The sequence below is a fragment of the Bos taurus genome, chromosome 25 (assembly GCF_002263795.3).
Source record: "Bos taurus isolate L1 Dominette 01449 registration number 42190680 breed Hereford chromosome 25, ARS-UCD2.0, whole genome shotgun sequence".
NCBI classification, from domain to species: Eukaryota; Metazoa; Chordata; class Mammalia; order Artiodactyla; family Bovidae; genus Bos; species Bos taurus.
The window spans coordinates 41,168,775-41,185,949 of NC_037352.1; the positions used below are offsets into that span (position 1 = coordinate 41,168,775).

The 17,175-nt window shown below is 63.4% G+C and overlaps 1 protein-coding gene across 7 annotated transcripts in view; it reads left to right on the forward strand.

The window, feature by feature from the left end:
• MAD1L1 (mitotic arrest deficient 1 like 1) overlaps nt 1-17,175 on the forward strand; it is a 237,983-nt gene that overhangs the window by 184,078 nt on the left and 36,730 nt on the right. For all 7 annotated transcript variants that reach the window (NM_001102044.1, XM_024984866.2, XM_059881305.1 and 4 more), the window contains one exon: nt 10,612-10,819. In NM_001102044.1, coding sequence (NP_001095514.1) covers nt 10,612-10,819 — 208 coding nt within the window. The remainder of the gene's footprint in view (nt 1-10,611; nt 10,820-17,175) is intronic.

A 17,175-nucleotide genomic window follows, 5' to 3' on the forward strand; every position in this document is an offset into this window, starting at 1 on the left:
CGGTTCCTTCGCTCGGACCCTGAGTGGGGAGCAAATGCCCAGGGCTGCGGGCATCAGGCCAGGTGCGTGTGAGGCTCCCGTCCGGCTCCTCTCCCATGTAGCTGCTTGGAGGTGGTGGGTTTGCTCCCCGTGATGTGAGTCTGCGCTGCCCACCCCCACCCCCTGCAAACTCAGAGCCCGTCTTCACACTTCCTGATGCTTTTCTCACCGTGCACGCTTGGGGGGTTTCCTCCACGGATGCGAGCGCCCTGTTAGTGTTTACACGTGCCACACCTCCGTGTGCTGTGACGCGTTAATCCTGCGGGTTACCAGGAACGTGGTCACGACCTTGCCGTGGCACGTGCCCTTCTGCCCACACCTCTGCCCTGTGTGTGTCAGGAGAGGACCAGCGGCCGCTGCGTGCGTTCCGACGGCCGCACCGTGAGGGTGCCGGCCCCCTGCCCCCGCCGCCAGCCTCCTGGGCTTCCTGGTCCAGTGGGTGAGCGCCGCGTGGTTGGAACTGCCAGTCCCCTTGTGGCGCGTGGGTGAGGGTCAGCGTCCTCGGTTCACTTTTCAAACGGCTCCTAGTCCTGCTCCTGTTGGTCTCTTGGAGCCCTTTGTGTGTCAAGGGCATCTCAGGCTGCGACGTTCTCCCGACCGTCATCTGTCTTTCCACTTTGCTGGTGCTGTTTTGTTGTTTTTTTAACCAAGCAGAAGTTTGGGGCTTTTAGACTTATTTTATTACAGATGCGTTTACCACCTTTTCCTTTTTAGCTCCTGGGTTTGTGTTTGTCTTTACCTTTCTCATGTCGAGAGTTCTCTCATGGTATCTCCTGGTTTTCTGGGGCAATTTCATTTTTCACGTTTAAATCTGACGGATTTGGGATTTGGTTTGGGTTTTTATGAGGTGGGAGGCATGGCTTTGGGAGGGGCTCCTCCTGGTACGCCTGGACCACTTCCTGAAAGCCTGTCTTTTCCTCACTGGTGTGAGGTCAGCCCCCTCATGCACCCGATGCCCCGGGTCTGATCGAGGCCGGGGCTCGGGTGTCCTGCTGCCCCCAGACTCTTTATCAGGGTTTTCTCTTGTTCGCTTTTATGTGACCTTTGGCATCAGTATATCCAGCTCCCCCTCCCCCAGCCAGCTTAGAACTTGCTGGATGTCGTGAACCGAGAGCGTGAGGGTCTAGGGGTTGTGTCTCCTGGGCTCGCCCTCCTCCAGGAGGATGTCGCTGAGACTGTTAGGGTCTGTGTTCTCCGCCCTCCCGCCCCGGGAATAGCTTGCACAGAGGACAGGCACTGTGTGATTCCACCTGTGGGGTCCCTGGAGGAGTCAGAGTCATAGAAACAGAGAGCAGAGGGGGCGCCGGCGCTGGGGGGCGGAGCCAGAGTTTATGGGGACACGGCCTCAGCTTGGGAAGGCCGTGGGTGGACAGGGGTGACGACTGCACAGCGGCTTGGACGTACTTAAACCGAGCAACACGCTTAAAAACGGTTATGGCGGCAAATTTTATCACAGTTCCCAAAAGCTTTTCTTACTGGCTTTGCTGAACATCTTCTGTTCTAACTCAGAGGCCTGGCGGGAGCACAGCCCGTGTCCATGGTGAGGGGCATGGGTACAGGGTCGTCCCGCCCTCTTCCCACCCGAGCAGCCAGGCCCTCCCCTTCACCAGCTGGTCCTGCAGATGCCGGCCTGACTGGAGGCGCCTGCCGCCAGCTCCCATGGCTCGGGGCAGATTTAGGGTGCCTGCCTCCACTTGCTGTCTGTGACAGGGGGATCTGGCAGCCGAGGCACCTGATTTCCACCACCTGCCCAGCTGAGTGGGGATACGGGCCACTTGGTCAGCGGGCTTGGAGGGCCATCGCTGTGGAGGGGCAGGGGCTGCCGCAGGCGTGTCCTGCCTTCCTTCTCCTCCTCCCCCAGCCTCCCCTGTCCCTCCCCCGAGAGACGCGGCCCCGGGGTGCCCGGGTGTGTGGCCAGTGTCCCGGCCGTGTGCACTGCCCTGATGGGACAGTAGCTCAGGGGGCAGCCTGGGCGCGCAGACAGGAGTGTGAGGCCGTGTTAGTCGGGGGGCAGCTTGGCCAGCTTACCCAGCCCACCGGGCGGTTAGTGCCGCACCTCCCCACCCCCGCATCTGCTGCACCGCAGCCCCGAGTCTCCCTGCAGGGTGGTCTGGGAGGGCAATCAGGGTGGGGGCGCTGGGAGGGCCTGGAGCCCACAGCTGGCCTTGGCTGGAGTGGCCGCCATCCCGCCCTCCCAGTGGGGAGCGAGGTGGGGGCGCTGGGAGGGCCTGGAGCCGCAGCTGGCCTTTGGCTGGAGTGGCCACCACCCTGCCCTCCCAGCGGGGAGCGGGGTGGGGGCGCTGGGAGGGCCTGGATCCCGCAGCTGGCCTTCGGCCGGAGTGGCCACCACCCCGCCCTCCCAGCGGGGAGGGTTGTCCTTCGTGGCTGCCCTGCAGGCTGTTTACAAGCCTCTCTCACAGCAGGTCACCTTCTGAAGGGCTCCGCGTGGGGTTGCGGGTGATTGGTGTCCTGTAACTGGCTCCAGCGACCGCCCTGTGTCTGCTGCTTGGAGCTGGGGGTCGGGGCTGTGATCTTGCGCGGGCAGCGCGGGGCCACAGGGGGAGCTCGCCGCGTGTGCCGGGGCCTCCGGCCTCTGCAGCACCCTCCTCTGTCTTCGCTTTTACTGGTCCTCACCTGCCCAGCAAGACCCGGGCAGCCCTTGGCTCTCAGCAGCACAGCTGGAGTCAGAGGTCCTGGGAACTTGTGGAGTCATGCTGCTGGACCCGAAAAAGCCAGGATCTGGCACAGGTTGAGGAGACTGAGGACTGAGCATTTTGGGCCCCCAAGGCCTGGCTCAGACTCAGTGTCCACCCACTGGGTGGGGACCTTGTTGCAGCCGCGTGGAAGTGACCTGGTGTCCCCTCTCAGGTGGCCCCTGGACACCTGCGTTCTCTGTCCACCCATCCCTCTGCCAGCACCTGGGTGGGGTAGACACAGGGACTCCTTGAGATGGGAGGCAGTGCTCCCCGCCCGTGCACTGCGGCCTTGGGCCAAGCCTTGTGCCCGCTCTGCGTTTCTGGGGGGTCAGATTTGCACTGGTGCTTTCCTGCACTGTCTTCCCGTGACTCAGACAAGGGCACACGGGCCGCGTCCAGCAGGTGTGAGAGATGCCTGTCGAGATAAACGCTGGCTTTTGCTCCACAGGCATCACAGGCACCAACGGCACGCTCAGCAAAGCTGAGTGCCTTTACAGCTGTCTTCACGTCCACTGGTGGGGGCGCAGATGGCAAAGCGTGTGCTTGCGACATGGGAGACCCGGGTTCAGTCCCTGGGTCAGGAAGATCCCCTGGAGAAGGAAATGGCAACCCACTCCAGTACTCTTGCCTGGAAGATTCCATGGACTGAGGAGCCTGGTAGGCTACAGTCCATGGGGTCGCACAGTCGGACACGACTGAGCGACTTCACTTTTCACTTTTTCTTTTCACATCCACTGACTTTCTCGTCTTTCCACACCTGGGAAGGTGAGCAGGGTCCCCATTTTACAGATGAGCAAGTTGAGTCTCAGAGCGGCCTGGTCATCTCAGAACCAGCGCTGGGATGTCCATGTTTCTTGCAACAGGATGCCAGCTGAGCAGCTGAGGGGCTGTGCCGTCTCGCTGGGGGTCTCGTGTGAGCGGAGGGGCTGCTGGCCGCAGAAAGACAGCGGTGGCGCTGACGGGAAGGCCCCTCCCCAGGCTCCATGGCCCCCAAGGGGACTCATCGCAGCCACTGGGCAGCCTGCAAGCTCACCTGTGTGTCTGGGGCTGCGCGGCGCCTCGTGGCCAGTGGCAGATAAACTCCCTGCAGGCTCCCTGGCGCTGGCAGGACTGTCCACAGAGGATGACGTGAGAAGGGCCCTCCACGTGTGCCGGCCTGGTGACGCCGCTCCCGCGGCCCATCCTGTGTGCGGCTACCTGTCAGCCCCAGCTCACACCCGGCCTGGGGCCACTCGGGGCCTGGTGGGCCGGCTCCCAGTACCGCCCCTGGGCTCCAGCGGCCGGTCCCCAGGGCTGGGCAGCGGCGAGCACACGCGAGGGTGTTTTGAGGCCCCCTAGACCCTAACGGCCCCTGGGTGGCGGCCCCACAGCCGGCTTGTTTGTGGGGAGCCTTGGCCACAGGAGGGCGGGTGCCCGGTCCTGGGGGAGCCCTGGGGGGCGGGGCGGGGGGAAACGGAGGGCGTGGGGGCGGGGCCTCGGGGACTGGCTGGTGGGAGGGCGTGGCCTCGGGGAAACGGAGGGTGTGGGGCGGGGCCTCAGGGAACGGAGTGCGTGGGGGGTGGGGCCTCGCCCCTGGGGCCCCGCCCCTGGGGCCCCTTGCTTGTGGTGCCCCAGAGCAGGGGCTTGGGAGCACCCGCTTCGCTCGGCCCACGGCGGGAGGCTGGTCCCCAGAAGGCAGGTCTTCTCCCTGCCTGCTGCCCTCCTGCCTCCAGCCCAGGCCCTCCGCTCTTCACCCGTGTCGTGACCTGCTCTGTAGCCACAAGGGTCTCGGGTGCTTGGTGCCGGGGGTCTGTAGGGTTTGTAGGATCTGGCCTGCAGTCCCGTGGCCCGCAGCTGAACCGCAGGCTCTCCACCCTCGGCCAGCGTACTGTCTCGAGGCTGGATCTGCCGGGTGTCCCCAGCTTCAGACCTGGGCAGCATCCCATGAGCCCCCAAGCGCCAAAGGAAACCGGCGCACACGGCGTGTCGGACGTGAGGTCGGTGCCCGAGGGACCCACCCAAGGTCACGGAGCTCACCAGCTGCAGGGTGCTGGTCCTAGGCTCATGGAGGCGGGTGTGCCGGCAGGCGGGGCCTGGAGGGCTGAGCGCCCCTGTCCTTGAGGTCTGGCTGGCCCTGCCCCTCAGCCTCCGTGGGACCCTGAAGCTCCCCACCCTTCTCCCTGAGCTGAGCTTCCTGCAGTGGGGAAGGTATTGATTCAGTTTTCAGGCTGGGTGATTCATAAATATGCATGAGGATCAGTGGTTACTTAACTGTGCTTTTTAATTCTCTCGGCGTCCCTGCCTCCTGCCAGCAGGGTCTCTCTTAGCAGGCGCAGCAGGGCCCTCTCCCCGGCCACCGTGGTCCTTCACAACCCACAGGGGCCCTGGGGCCTGTTCACCCCCCGCCACCCCGGTGTCCCGGGAGCTAGGCTGAGAAGGCCCTTAGAGGTCAAGTTCACTGCCCTCCGCTTCCTCAGATGGAAGCTGAGGCCCTGGAGGACAGACGCCCTGGGCTGCTAGCAGGCAGGGCAGAACCTGACTGCTGACAGCAGTGAGGCAAGTGTGTGGGGCTCAAGACACCAGCTCTAAGGCCTGGACTCAGGGGGCCTGGCCGTTTGTCATAGCTTGCACAGAAGCTGAGCGTGAGAAGGAGACCCCTGTGACCTGCGGGCCACAGGAGGGCTGCGGGGCCCTGGGGAGGAGCACTGCTCAGGCCCAGCCCTGCTGCCTGGGCCCGTGGTTGTCAGGCAGGCCCGGTCCTCTGCAGACTTGAGACCCCTCCTGTATCCTGAGAAACTCGTGGTCCCCCGAGGACCCCGACCGGGCTGGAGCTCCTCTGCGGCCTGCCCTGCGCCCACCTGTGGTCATGGACGGGAATGGGCCTCCACTCCTGGGCACGGGGGAGGTTTTTTTTTTTTAAGGGGGAGGTTTTTGTTTGCCAGTAATTGCACCCACACATCAAAGAGAGGCTCAGAACTTTTCCTTTTGAGATTCCCGTCAGCGTCTCAACAGTTTCCTCAGCTGTGAATCAAACAAGGCAACAAATTTTTAGCAGAAGATTACAGCCGTTTCTCCCCTTTCTTCCTCAGAGCTGTCATCTAGTCGCAGATATCAGCAGATTTGTTCACGCCCTCCCATCTGCTTTAGTGGTGCCGGCTCCTGGTGCCCCTCACGGTCACACGGGGCCCCTGTGCCTCCAACCACGCGTGCCCGGGGGGAAGGGTGGCACCCCTGCCCCTGGCTGGCTGTGAGCACCTCCTCTCCCGGGCACCGTGCAGCCCACGTGCAAGGAAGGAGGGATGGAGAGGAGGGGTGGAGAGAGGGAGGGAGGGGAGGGCCTCCTTGCTCCGGGAGGGGGTGCAGAGCAGAGCCCAGGTGCACTGAACCCTGATGCCTTCTCGCTCGGCCTGGCCACCTGGTCCTGTGGGCCTTTAACCCGTGGCAGCTTCGTCGGGCCTGTGGAGGAGGCCGACTCGGTAGCAGCTTGTGTGCAGTCCTGCTGGGCCTCAGGGGCCAGTCCTCCCTGGCACCTGGGAATGGTGGCCCCGTGGTCTGTGGTGCTCCTCCATCCCCAGGCAGGTCAGACTCCTGGGGGAGCAGCTGCCGCAGCCCCCCTCCTCTAAGCAGAGTTAATTTCCTTGACTTCTGAGTGCCCTGGGGGAGGTTGCAGGTGAAAGGGCCTGTGGCCGACCTCAGCCCCAAGGTGCTGTCACAGACTTGTCTCGTGTGCCCGGCCCCCCTGGAGGCACCTCGGGAAGCCTCCTGAGAGTCCGGCCGGACCCAGGCGGCACGGGCTTGAGTTGGGTGGGCTAGCCTGCCCCCTGCCAAGCCAGACGCGGAGACCTGCCCTGAGGACCAGCATCTGGACAGTGTGCTGTTCAGGGTGGGGGCCCATGACCAGGAGGTGGTTTGAGAGGAAGCTGGGACAGCCCCGCTCAGGGGCGGCACTGGAGACCTCTGCCCTGACCTCCTGGGCTGCGGGGGCCCTGGGTCGTGAGGGCGCGAGGAGACCCACAGGTAGGGCCGTGTCCACGCCCAAGGCCCTGGGCCGTGCCAGCCAGGGTCAGCCCCGCTGTGGACCCGCGTCCCCAACCCCTATCCCGGGCCCTGCCACGGCCACGCCCGCCGGCCCAGCACGCGCACCCCGGGGCCCAGCGCCACCCGCCTCCCCGGGCCCACCCGGCCCACACCGCCCACAGGCTGGGCAGGCGTGTGGAGGAGGAGCTGGTGCCGAGCAGGCCCTCGGGGCAGATGGAGCGACCGCACGCGTCCCGCTGTCTGTTTTCCCTCTCTTCTTTCATCTCTTTCTTAAAAACAGCTTTATTGAGATATGATTCACACACCACAGGGCTCGCCCGTGTGAAGCGTGCGGTTCGGTGGGTGTCATATTTTCACAGATAGCGAGCAGCCATCACCGCACAAATTCTGAACGTTCCTATTGGCTCAGGAGGAAATCCCGCACACCCTGTGCATCGCCCTGCGCGCCCCGCCCCCTCCAGCCTCCAGCAGCTGCTGCTCTGCTCTGCGCCTGGAGCTGTCCTTGCTTGGACACGTCATGCCAGTGGCGTCGTGTGTGTGGTCTTCTGTGACTGGCTTCACCCACTGAGTGCGGTGTTTTCTGTTTCCCCTTTTGCTGCCACGGGGCATGTGAGATCTTAGTTCCCTGACCGGCAGGGGTCGAACCAGCGCCGCCTGTGTGGGGAGCATGGAGCCTTAACCACTGAGCCCCCGGGGAAGTCCCCGGGCAGGGTTTTCAGGGATCGTTCACGTCGCGGCTGCTGTCAGTGCTCCGCTCCTGTTCGTGGCTGCGTCATACTCCATGGTGTGGGTGGGCACGTGGATGGTGCTGATGGTGCTGCTGTGAACATTTGTGTACAAGTTTCTCCGTGGACGTGTGTGTTCACGCCTCTCAGGTGTGTCCCTGGGTGTAAACTCGCTGGATCACGTGGTGCTGGTGCTGGTGGTTTACTCGCTCAGTCGTGTCCGACTTTGCAGCCCCATGGTCAGCAGCCCACCAGGCTCCTCAGTCCACGGGATTGCCCAGGCAAGGACACTGGAGAGGGTTGCCGTTTCCTTCTCCAGGGCATGTTCCCGACCCAGGGGTCAAACCCGTGTCTCCTGCACTGGCAGGCGGATTCTTTACCACTGAGCCACCTGGGAAGCCCAGATCACGTGGTCACTGTGTCCAGTTGTTTGAGGAACTGTTTTCCGTGGAGGAAGCCCCGTTTTCTGCCCCAGCAGCCCCAGGGCTCGGCTTCTCTGTCCTCACGGAGACTGCCTTTGCCGTTCCAGCTGCCGGGCGGGTGCAGGGATGTTTCCTTCTGGTTCTGATCGCCGTCTCCCTGATCACTAGTGACGTTGGCACCGAGCGTCGTCGTGTGCTGGTTGGCTGTTTGTACATCTTCCTTGGAGAAGGACTGGTTCGGATGCGTTGCCCATTTTCACATGAGTGTGTTTTGTTTTGTTTTGTTTCTGTTGTTACCGAGTTGCAGGAGCTCCTCGTGTGTTCTGGATACAGGTCTCTTACCAGATGAGTGATTTACAAGTACTTTCTCCTGCTCTGGGTGTTGTCTTTCTGCTTCCTTCGTGGTGTGCTTTGAAGCACAGAAGTTTTTCACTTTGATGAAGTCCAGTTTGTCTACATTTTTCTTTTGTTCCTTGTTTTTAGTGTCACGTGGAAGAATCTAAGAGCAAACCCAGGGCCTATGCTTCCTGCCAACATTGGCTCTCGTGCTTAGGTTTTTATCTACTTTGAGGTCACTTTCGTACACAGTGTGAGGTGAGGATTCAGTTCGATGCTTCTGTGCGTGGGTGTCCACATGTCCAGCACCTCTTCCTGGCAAGTGGTCCCGCTGGGAGGTGCTGGCCTGCCCCTGACCTGCCGTCAGGCCAGCTGCTCCCCTACCCAGCGCTCACCTGTGCTTCCTGGGACCTCGCATCAGTTCACGGTCGGAGCCGAGCCTGAAGCCGCTCTGTGCTCCCCGTGCAGAGCTTCACAGTCTGCAAGGTGCTTCCTGCCCTCCTTCCTGCCTTCCCTGTAGGCTGACCCGCGGGGACAGACGGTGCGACCAGCGCCGCCTGGCACATCTGTGCGGACATGGCCCTTTGCAGAGCATGTCTGTCCTTCTCCTCTCCCTGAACCTGTGACCCGGCACCCATGGGGGACGCGGGTCCCCGGGCGCCCACCCCACCCCTGTTGGCCGCGGGGCCTCTGCCTGAGCGTGCAGGGTGGTCGGACTCCGCCCGCCTGGCTGTGTCCCAGGCTGCGAGAATCAGATGAAATAAGATCCCTTCCAGCCTGACAGCCTGTAACTCACTGAAGTTACCCCGTGTCTCTTTGTCGTTTGAGGCTCTTACAAGGTTTTCAGAAACCCATGGGGAGCCGGCCACCAGCACCCCTCCCCCGCACCGCCCTCTGCTGGCTCTCCCCTCGCCTGGGGCAGAAAAGAGCTGGTAGCGTCTCCACCCGACCCCCCCTCCCTTTTAGGGGCACAGTTAGCAGGTGGCTTGTGAGGCCTGGCCGGCAGTGGCCACACAAGCCTTTGGTGACTTGGAGGGCCGGCGTCCACGCAGCTTGGCTCCCACGCTGGGGCGGCTGCTCTGCGGCATGGCCGTGTTCCCCACCTGCCCCACCTCCCAGGCGGCGGTGGTCTGAGTAAAGGTGCTGTTCCTGCTGCTGCCCCTGGAGGAGGGCGCTGTGGGCAGAGGTCCCAGGCGGAGGTCCAGTTTTCCAAGAGGGAATCTCGGTGTTGGAGTGGAGGAAGACGACCGCTCAGCTGTCCCAGCGGCCCTCACTGGGAGGCCGGAGGGCCTGGCCGGCAGGCCCACAGCCCCTCAGCTAGGGACACAGCGTGTCTCTCTCCCTGCACCTGCTGGAGGGGCCCTTGGGCCCCCTCGCCAAGGCCCAGGCCTTCCCTTGGCGCCTGCCCAGCAGGGCTCCTGCTCGCTAGGGGGGCCCAGGGAGTGACAGCTGGAGACGCGCGGCTCCTGCTTTGACTTCCAGAGCCTCAGAGCCGAGCTTCCCTTCTGGGGCCTCTTGGGCCAGACGGTGGGGACAGAACTGAGAGTGGGGTTATTCAGCAGTGGTCTGTCTGCTCCCTGCCTGTGCTCAGCTGTTGGGGTGACTCTTGCTGACCTTACTGCTGCCAGTGAGCCTGATGGGGGTGGGGAGTGAGCTTCAGGGGGTGAGGGGTGTGAGGTTCATGGGGGTGAGGGGTGAGCCTGACAGGGGTAGGGGATGAGCCTGACGGGTGGGGGGTGGGCATGGCGGGGGTGGGGAGTGAGCCTAACAGGGGTGGGGAGTGAGCTTCAGGGGGTAAGGGGTGAGGTTCACGGGGGTGAGGGGTGAGCCTGACGGGTGTGGAGTGGGCCTGATGGGGTTGGGGGGCTCCCCGATGTTTGTGCGGGGAAGCTGAGGCCAGGCTGGCCCAGGCCTCATCCAGTGCACGGCCTGGGCGTGTGTGCCAAGCAGCACGCCTGCAGGGATGTGCACACGTCCAGCATGGACGTTCACGGACCGTCTGCCCCTGGTGACCAGGGCCCAGACCACCTCTGCCCGCAGCCGTCCCCTCCTGTGCCTGGGGCTGGCGTCGTGTGTCAGTAACAGGAGCCGTGACAGTGAGGCGTGCGGGGACTCCACCCTAGTGTCACGGCTTTCTTAAGTGTCTAAATCTTAAAAGCCGGGTCCCAGTGTGAAAGCCTGGGACTGGAGGGTCGCTGCCCCAGGCGGTTGCGGATCGCGTCTGAAGGCACGCACTGGACCCGATGCTCGGGGGGATGCGGAGCAGCTCGCGCGCTGCCTCCTGCCGATGCCCCAGAGATGGGAGGTGGGCACCCCGCGGGCTGGGCTGCACTCGCCCGTTGGGGCTCTGACCGCCTGCCTGTGGTCCTCCCGCAGGGCGACTACGACCAGAGCAAGACCAAGGTGCTGCACCTGAGCCAGAACCCGGCCGGCGCGGCGCGGCAGCGGCTCCGCGAGGACCAGCAGCAGCTGCAGGAGGAGTGTGCGCGGCTGCGGGAGCTCGTCCGCGCCCTGGAGGCCGGCGGCCCTGTCCCCGCCCACCTGGAGGCCGGCGCAGGGCTGCCCTCGTCCCGGGAGGTGGCAGGTAGGCCCCGGTCCTTCCATCCATCCCTCCGTCCAGCCCACGCAGGAGCCGGGCCACGGGCCTCTGGGGAGTGGGGGCCCCGGCCTGCAGAGTGAGCGCAGCAAGGACCCAAGGGGGCATCTCTCCAACCCGGGAACAAGTTAATACCATTTATCAGCTCATGTGTGTCTATTAATCACCCAGACACCAGCGCTCCAGGAAGCAGGGGCCAGCTCTCACAGTCTAAGTACGTTTCCGGATGCAGCGAGCCCTCTGTAGGCCCTGCGACAGGCGGCGGGGCGGTGGAGGGGTGGGTTGGAGCCGCCTCTTCCAGCACGAGGGTCTCACCCGCTCTGCAGCTCTTAACTCGGGGCCGCAGTCTCTGACCTCGCAGCTTCTCTCTGTCTCCAGGCAGCACAGTGAGCGTACGCCGGCCTGCTGCACCCGAGGTCCCCAAGGCCGGCTCTCAGGCAGACAGCAGGTCCATCACCGCCTCGCAGGGAGGGCACCGTCTGGGGGCTCCATTTTCCTAAGGGTCACCCAGTCCGGCCTCAGGGGTATTCTGGGGTCTGGGGGGTGCCTGCAGTCTCTCTCTGCCATCAGAGGGTGCCTCCCAGGGGTCATCCAGTCTGGCCCCAGGAGGAGCCTGGGAGCTGGGGGGTGGGGGGGGCGCCTGCAGCCTCTCTCCTTTGTCAGAAGCTGCCAGGCGCGGCTGCCTGCCCTGGGCCTCAAGCGGCTGGCGGTGGGGCGCTCCCTGGCCCCCCCGGAGCACAGCCCCTGCTCCCGTGTCTGCTGCTGGCTCTGTTCACCCCCCACCCCCGCGATGTCTGCGGGGCGTCCGCGTCGGGAGAACACGGCTGCTGTTTTCCTGACGTTTGCCGCCTGCGTTTCCAAGCAGCCTTTCCCCCGGGAAGCTCTTTCTACTTCCTCCGCCCGTGTCTGCCGTGTCAGGCTTGGAGCGGGAGCACAGGCGTCTCCGTCTGGAGCCGGGCTCTGCCGTTGCCCTGTCCCCGGGATCGTGGACGCAGCCCCTCCAGCCTACAAGCTCCCACTGTCGACCTCGGCGTACAGCCAGCCTTTCTTGAGGCGCCTGGTCAGCAGTCACTGTCCCGTGAGCCCGTGGAGGCGGGAGGCAGGCCCAGTACCGGCCCGCGGGCCTGGAGGCCTCGGTCGGCCGTGGCTGTGACTGGAGCGAGCCTGGCCGTCCTGCAGGGCTGCGCTCCACGTGCTCCCCATCCCCAGTGTGTCCCAGGCGATCCTGGTCCCACGCCTGTCAGCCCAGGGTCCTCTGTGAGGTGGGGATCCGTGTGCCGCCAGGTTCAGCGGGGACCCCGAAGTGCGGGTATGCCGGGCCCCCCTGAACCCCTGGCTCCCCAGGCCGCACCCCTCCTTCAGCCGCTTTCCTGCGACCGGGCGTGGGGCTGGCGATGGTGACCGTGGGTGTCGTGTGAGGTGCACGCCCTTTCCTGCCCCCACCTGCCTCTCCCGTCTTGTCTTCAGGAGGGTGGCGTTGGCTGCCTGGGTGCCACCCAGGTGATGCTGGGGCCAAACCACGGCTCAGCCACCAAGACCGCTCTGAGGGGCTCCCTGTGGCCCAGGATGGGCTTCCCGGCCCCGAGAGCCGGGCGAGGCCTCCCACAGGGTCCTCAGCAGGTGGCCGGCCGAGCGTGGTCTCTGGGCCCAACTCCTGTTCTCTCCCCGGGCTCCTCCAGCCCCGCTTTGCGAGTTGCCCGTGTCCTTGACGAGTTCAGGAGCTGGGAACGCAGACGCGGGCACTCAAGGTTGCTCTTCATTCTGCACAAGGACTCACACCATCTGACGCGACAGACCGTTTACTCCTCGAGTCTGTCGCTCCTCTGGCGTGCTCAGCTGTGGGGACACAGCTGCTCGGAGCCTCCTGGGGCACCCAGCACGTGCCCAAGGGCACTGTGGGCGTCCGGGCAGACAGCCAGTTGAACCTGGGCCCCTGCTCTGCCGTGCTCCCTGAGGCCCCACGGAGAGCGGGACCACCGCAGACCTCTGCAGTCGGGACAGCTGGTGGGCGGGTGGTTTAATGGTGAGTCACTTAGGAAGAAGGACTCCAGGCAGCTGTGGTCATGGCTGGAACCAGGCTAAGTGACGCCACGACCCTCCCCAAAGGCCGGGAATTGGCAGCAAGTGGCGCTGGGGGAGGGGGCATGACTGCCAAGCTCAGGGCAGGAAGGATGCTTGCCCGAGGTGTAACCGAGAGGCCCGCCGACCCAGGCCTTCTCCCGGCTCCATCTGCGGGCTGCAGCCTCTCTCCCAGCAAAGTCGGATCAGAGCGCTTCCCCAGGCGTGTGTGGAGATGCAGGTCCCCGGGCCCCAGCTCAGACCTCCTGGGTCAGAATCCCAGGGGCCTCACCCCGCCCCTTTCACCCCTGGAGCCTGATGGCCCCAAGGAGACGTGAAGGCGCTGAACCTGGAGGCCCCTTCAGGCGCTTGGTTACTGCTCAGCGGCCCTTGAGCTGAGTTGACCGGCGGGGAGAGCCCAGTGCTGGCTGTGACCAGGGCCGGCTGACGTGCGGGGAGCAGAGCAAGCAAGTGGGGAAGTGCGCCTGGAGGACACAGGCCGTCAGAGGGCTGGAGGCCTCCCGAAAGCATGTCCTCGGACACAAGGAGGGACTTTGAACAGCAACACACGGACAACAGACCTCAAAGTGTTCCAAAATGAAAAACAACGAACTTCTGGAAGTCAAGAATATAAAAGAGTTAAATGATGATCTAAAGAGTGGATTTTTAAGATAAGACTGAGAAAGTCTGAAAAGCAGAGGAACAAGACAGCGAGATGGGAAACAGGAGGAAACAGTGAGGCAAGTCGAGGAGCCAGCAGCCCGTGAGGCCCACGTCTCCGTCCTACCTGCTCCGTGGAGGCTGGGAGGACAGGCCGCACACGCGCCAAGGACCTTTCACAGCACGGCGGGGTGCTGGGCAGAGCCCGTGGTGGCAGAAAGCCCCCCACGCGCTGGAATGGTGGGTCACAGGCCAGGGACCACCAGACATCCCTTCCCAGCGGCAACTCTGGCGCTGCGCCCGCGGGCGCTGCTCCAGGTCCCCGGGAGCCGTGAGAACGCCCAGCACTTCTGTGGTGGCTTCTAAGCTCCCAGAGGACAGATGGTGGGGGCACTGAGTAGCTGAATGGGTGGCCGGCCTGTGCATGGAGCGTGCTGTTAGAGCCTGGCCTCTGTTGCTGTGTTTCTGTCTGGCCAGGCTTCGCATGGTCAGCAGAGTCACAGCCCAGCAAACGCCTTCCCGGGCTGTCTGCATCCGCCTCAGCGCCCAGGACTCTGGCAACGGGGCCACGCAGCTGGGCTCTGAGCTGTGACCTGCCTCCAGCCATAGAAATTTCAGTACATGGACGCCCTAACCTCCAGAGTCTCGTCATGGACAGAAGGGCCCTCCCCACCTTCCCCGTGGCCTGCGGGACAGCCCCACACCCCTGATGGACTCATCTGCTGTGTACTCGGCGCTTGGCCTGCAGATGCCCTGGGGGTCGTGTAGGCGGGCGTGGTCTCCACGGTGACACCTGGCAGCCAGGATGGGGGCGACCCAGCAGTAGAGGTGCCCCGGCTACCTTGTGCCAGGAGCCGCACTGGGGGCCAGGAGGGGCAGTGTGGGGCAGCCGCCCAGCCGTGGGTGACCACACCGCAATAGGTGGGGGAGCTTGTAGCCAGCTGTTCCTGGACCTCAGCCTTAGGACAGCCCCTGCCAGGAGCATGGCCCTCGATCGGCAGGAGCCTGAACCCCTTCTCCCCTCCCCTGCCGGAGCTGGCTCCCTACCCACCCAGCCTGGGCCAGAGAGATTACTAATTGGTGCTTAATTAGGTAATACATTAATATTAAAATCTAATCTTGTCAGAGCAATGCACAGGAGGTGATCAGATTTGTCCCTGCCTGACTATGCCACCGATCCCACGGGGTCCCTGGAGAGGGCTGTGCCTGGGCCCCTGCCTGGAGTGCCATTCGCTCTGCCCAGGGAAGAGGCCACCACGGGGAGGTGGCCACAGGCCAGCCAGCAGCAGCCGCGTCGTCTGCTCTGTCTCCTGCCTCTCTGTGCAGACCGAGGCTCACCCCCTTTCCCACTTCAGCCAGTGCCTGCCCCGCAGGGGGAGGACGGGGCTGCCGGGGGGCCCCTGGCCAGAGCCACCGGCCTGGATTAGCACTAGCCGGGACGTCAGTGCTGAGCACAGGGCCCAGGCAGCCATGGGTCACCAGTGAGGGCGCTGAGGCCCCACGTGGCTCGGCCCTGGCACACGGTGATGGACTCAGGGCTACCTGTGGCCACTGGTCTGGCTGCCTGAGGCGTAGAGGTGGGTGTAACCTGGGTCAGAGAGCTGTGCTCAACAGGAGCTGGTCTCTGAGCACCTAGAGCCTTCGGGGAGCAGGGAGAGCCCGAGCCTGTAACAAGAAGAGCCTTGCCTGCACTTTGCCGCTGGTTGTTCTCAGCTGGAGGGGCCGCCTCTGAACAGCCAGGAAGACTGCAGGGAAGTGGGAAGCGGAGACAAGAGTCGTGTCCCTCCCGCTCAGCCCTTCCCCATTCGCCCGCCCCGCCCCGCCCCACCCCGGCAGAACTGCGTTGGCATTGTCACTGGCATCCTTCAACTCCCGGCCTTGCAGCAGGCGGCAGAGAGGCCTGCTGGGGTCTTCAGATGGGGTTAGCAGCACGAGGGTGGATCTGAAAAGCACCGTGGTGGCTTCGGACGGAGCTGACGTGGAACCCGAGCCCACAGAGGGTGGGTCAGGTACCCAGACCATGACCAAACCTGGAAATGAAGGCAGGAAGTAACTGCCAGTTCCTGTGAGCGTTCTTGCGTTTCTTCGGGTGAACACCGGAGTTAGATCACTGGGTCACGGGGTTCGTGCACTGTGAACCTCGAGGCTGGCTGCGGTTCCGCACCCCTGCTGGCCCCACGGGGGCTCCAGGCTCCTCGTCCCGCCAGCACTGGGCCCTTCAGTCGTTCCCAGGTGTGCGCAGTGGAGGCCCCCGAGGTGTGACTGTCGCTTCCCTGACGTGTAAAGATGCTGAGCATGATTTGTTTCACGTTAGCCCTGCCTGTATCCCCTTGGGTGGGTGGGGGCTCAAGCTTTTGTCCATTTTTTGTCTTTGGCTGGGGTTTGGGGGTTGCGTTTCCTAGCAGAGTCTTTCGCAGAGCAAACGCCTGTAACTTGGATGTGCTCTAATGGTCAGTTCTTCTCTTTTAGGAGTCAGATCTAGGGACTTCAGCAGACCCAAGTCAGGACCCTTTTTCCTCACGTTTTCTCTCTTAGGTCTTTTAGTTCTGCGTTGAAATCTGTGACCCATTTTGTTAATTTTTCCTGTAACGTGAGATTCAGGTTGAGGTTCTTTTTTTTGTTTGTCTGGGGGGCTTTCTCCTGTAAATGTCCAGAGACTCCAGCATCACGTGTTGAGATGGTGTCGTGGCTCCATCAGTCACCTCTGTACGTTGCCACGTCAGCTGACTGATGCCGTGGTCCTGTCTCCTCCCGGCCCTCCCGCTTGCTGCCCCGAGTGTCCCTGCAGAGTCTTGGTAGCTGGACGGGAAGGAAGTCTTAAGGTCAGCGGCGTAATCCCTCCCACTTTAAGCTGTTTTTTCAACAGCGTCTGGCAGCCCTGTTTCTGTGGCCTTTCTGTTTAGCTTTAGGATCAGTGTGTCTGTATCTGCAGGAATCCTGGTGAACTTTACATGGGGAATCCACTGGCTCTGTAGATGAGTTTGAGGAGAATCCGTATCGTTACCGTGATGAGCCTTCCCAGTCCAGAACCAGCGTGTCTCTCTGCTGACTCAGGCCTTCTTCAAGCTCGTTCATCAGCCTCTTGTGGCTTTCAGCGCACACACCAGTTGCGTGTTTTGTTAGAAACAGGCTCGTGTGTCTCGTTTTTGTTAATTTCTCGTTATCCTCAGCGCGTGTTTTTCCTTGTCGTGTCCGTTGTTCCGTGCTTGTGTATGAGAAGGAAATGGCAACGCTCTCCAGCGTTCTCGCCCGGGAAACCCCACGGACAGAGGAGCCTGGCGGACTGCAGTCCACGGGGTCAAAAGGAGTGAGTGGGTTGTGACCTGATCAACAGCGACACAGAGATGTGGCTGATCTTGGTGTTGGGCTTGCAGCCCGTGGCCGCGCTAAGGCCAGTCAGCTCTGGGAGGATTTTGATTTTGATTGCCTGCGGTCGTGTTGGCTGTGAGCAGGGCCTGTTGCACTTGTTCTGTGGGCCTGGCGCCTCGGGTCGCACGTTCTCTCCCTGTAGCCGCGCGGCTGGGACTTGACGACTGTGCCGGGCCGCGGTGGTCAGCGTGGGCACTGGCCCTACTCCCGGTCCAGGGGGCGCGGGGTCAGCTCTGGGCTCTTTGCAGATGCCCTTG